Source organism: Miscanthus floridulus, chromosome 2, assembly GCF_019320115.1.
Source record: "Miscanthus floridulus cultivar M001 chromosome 2, ASM1932011v1, whole genome shotgun sequence".
In the NCBI taxonomy this organism is placed as follows: domain Eukaryota; kingdom Viridiplantae; phylum Streptophyta; class Magnoliopsida; order Poales; family Poaceae; genus Miscanthus; species Miscanthus floridulus.
In genome coordinates, this window is record NC_089581.1 from 56,427,648 (window position 1) to 56,429,609 (window position 1,962).

The 1,962-nt window shown below is 54.3% G+C and overlaps 1 protein-coding gene across 1 annotated transcript; it reads left to right on the forward strand.

Moving 5' to 3' along the window:
• The first annotated feature begins 633 nt into the window (after positions 1-633).
• Positions 634-1,451, forward strand: LOC136536580 (uncharacterized). Its single transcript, XM_066528826.1, has 2 exons — positions 634-1,186; positions 1,297-1,451. The coding sequence occupies exons 1-2, from the start codon at positions 634-636 to the stop codon at positions 1,449-1,451; spliced, it is 708 nt and encodes a 235-aa protein (XP_066384923.1).
• The last annotated feature ends 511 nt before the right edge of the window (positions 1,452-1,962 follow it).

A 1,962-nucleotide genomic window follows, 5' to 3' on the forward strand; every position in this document is an offset into this window, starting at 1 on the left:
TCCTTGGTTCACAAGCTAGGACGTAAGGGCCCACGAACCACCAAGGAGCTCCTCGACATCGCCACCAGCCATGGCTTGGGCGAGGAGGCGGTCAGGGCGATTTTTGACCGCCTCAAAGGCAAGGCTAAGCAGGACGAGGATGCCGGCGAAGGCGCCTCCAACTATCCCAGCAAGAAGAAGAACAAGCAGCGACGCGATGGCTCGCTCGTGGCCATCGTCGACCGCAAGGGGGGCCAGAAGCCCACCACGGGTACCCCAGACCACTTCAAGAAGCTGCTCGAAGGGCCATGCCCGAACCATGCCTTCCCCATCAAGCACCTATACAATGACTGCGTCCTCATGAAGCGGTTCTTATCCGAAGGCTCCAGCAAGGGGGTGCATAGGAAGGAGCCCAAGTTAGTCACAGACGACGCTAAGGGGAAGGACGGTGGATTTCTGGCACTGGATGGGTCCCTCATGATCTTCGAAGGGTCGGCGACCTATGACTCCATGCGCTGCCAGAAGCATATGTGCCGTGAGGTCTATATGGCCGAGCCGGCCGCGCCTACCTTCCTCTAATGGTCGGAGTCCGCCATAACCTTTGATCAGACCGACCACCCGAAAAGTGTCCCGCAGCTAGGAAGATATCCGCTCATGGTCGACCCGATCATCGTCATGAAGCGGCTCACCAAGGTGTTGATGGATGGAGGCAACGGCCTCAACATCGTGTACGCTGAGATGCTCGACGCCATGGGCATCGACCGAGCGCACATCCGGCCAACCGGCTCGCCCTTCCATGGCATCGTGCCAGGAAAGCAGGCCATGCCACTTGGGAAGATCGATCTGCCCATCACCTTTAGGGATCCGACAAATTACAGGACGGAGACCCTTACCTTCGAGGTGGTTGGGCTCCATGAAACCTACCACACCATCTTGGGATGTCCATGCTACGCGAAGTTCATGGCCGTCCGCAACAACACCTATCTAAAGTTGAAGATGCTGGGTCTGTGCAGGGTCATCACCATAGGCTCCCCCTTCCAGCGCGCCTATGAGTGCGAGGTCGAGTGCTACGAACATGCCACAGCAATTGTCACCTCCATAGAGCTTGCAGCCATCAGGGAGGAGGTCATCGAAGAAACACCCGACCCCAAGCGGTCGACCGAGTCTTTCGAGCCTATAGAGGGCCCCAACCTCCTTGGCTCCAAAGGTAAAGTGGTGCGTATTGGCACCACACTTTCCTCCAAATAGGAAAGCACGCCCATCGACTTCCTCCACGCCAACAGAGACATCTTTGCGTGGGACCCTCGGACATGCCAGGCATTCTGAGAGAAGTCGCCGAGCATGCCTTGAAGATCAGGCCAGGATCCAAGCCGGTGAAGCAGCTCCTGTGTCGCTTCAATGAGGAAAAACGTAGGGCCATCGATGAGGAGATTGTGAAGCTTTTGGCGGTTGGGTTCATCAAGGAAGTATAACACCCTGAGTGGTTAGCCAATCTTGTTCTTGTACGAAAAAAGAGTGGAAAATGAAGAATGTGTGTTGACTACATGGGTCTCAACAAAGCATGCCCAAAGGATCCGTTTCCTTTGCCACGCATAAACCAAGTAGTCGACTCGACCTCAGGGTGCGAAACCCTTTGCTTCCTTGATACATACTCTGGGTACAATCAAATCATGATGAAAGAATCTGACTAGCTCTCGATGTCTTTCATCACCTTGTTCGGATCATTCTGCTACGTCATAATAATGTTTGGTCTAAAAACACGGGGGCTACATACCAACCCTGCATGCTCAAGTGTTTTGGGGATCTCATCGAGTGGACCATTGAGGCCTATGTGGATGACATCGTGGTCAAATCCAAATAGGCTGACTAGGTCATAGCCAACCAAGAGCAGACCTTCGCAAAACTCCGAGCAAACGGCATCCAGCTCAACCCCAAGAAGTGCGTTTTCGGGGTCCCAAGGGGTATGCTGCTGGGTTTTATCGT

Excerpts from the sequence above, each read along its gene's own strand:
- LOC136536580 (XM_066528826.1), top strand. The coding sequence starts at position 634 with ATGGTCGACCCGATCATCGTCATGAAGCGGCTCACCAAGGTGTTGATG. Across the intron at positions 1,187-1,296 it reads CAACCTCCTTGGCTCCAAAG|GCATTCTGAGAGAAGTCGCC; the intron begins GTAAAGTGGTGC and ends CGGACATGCCAG.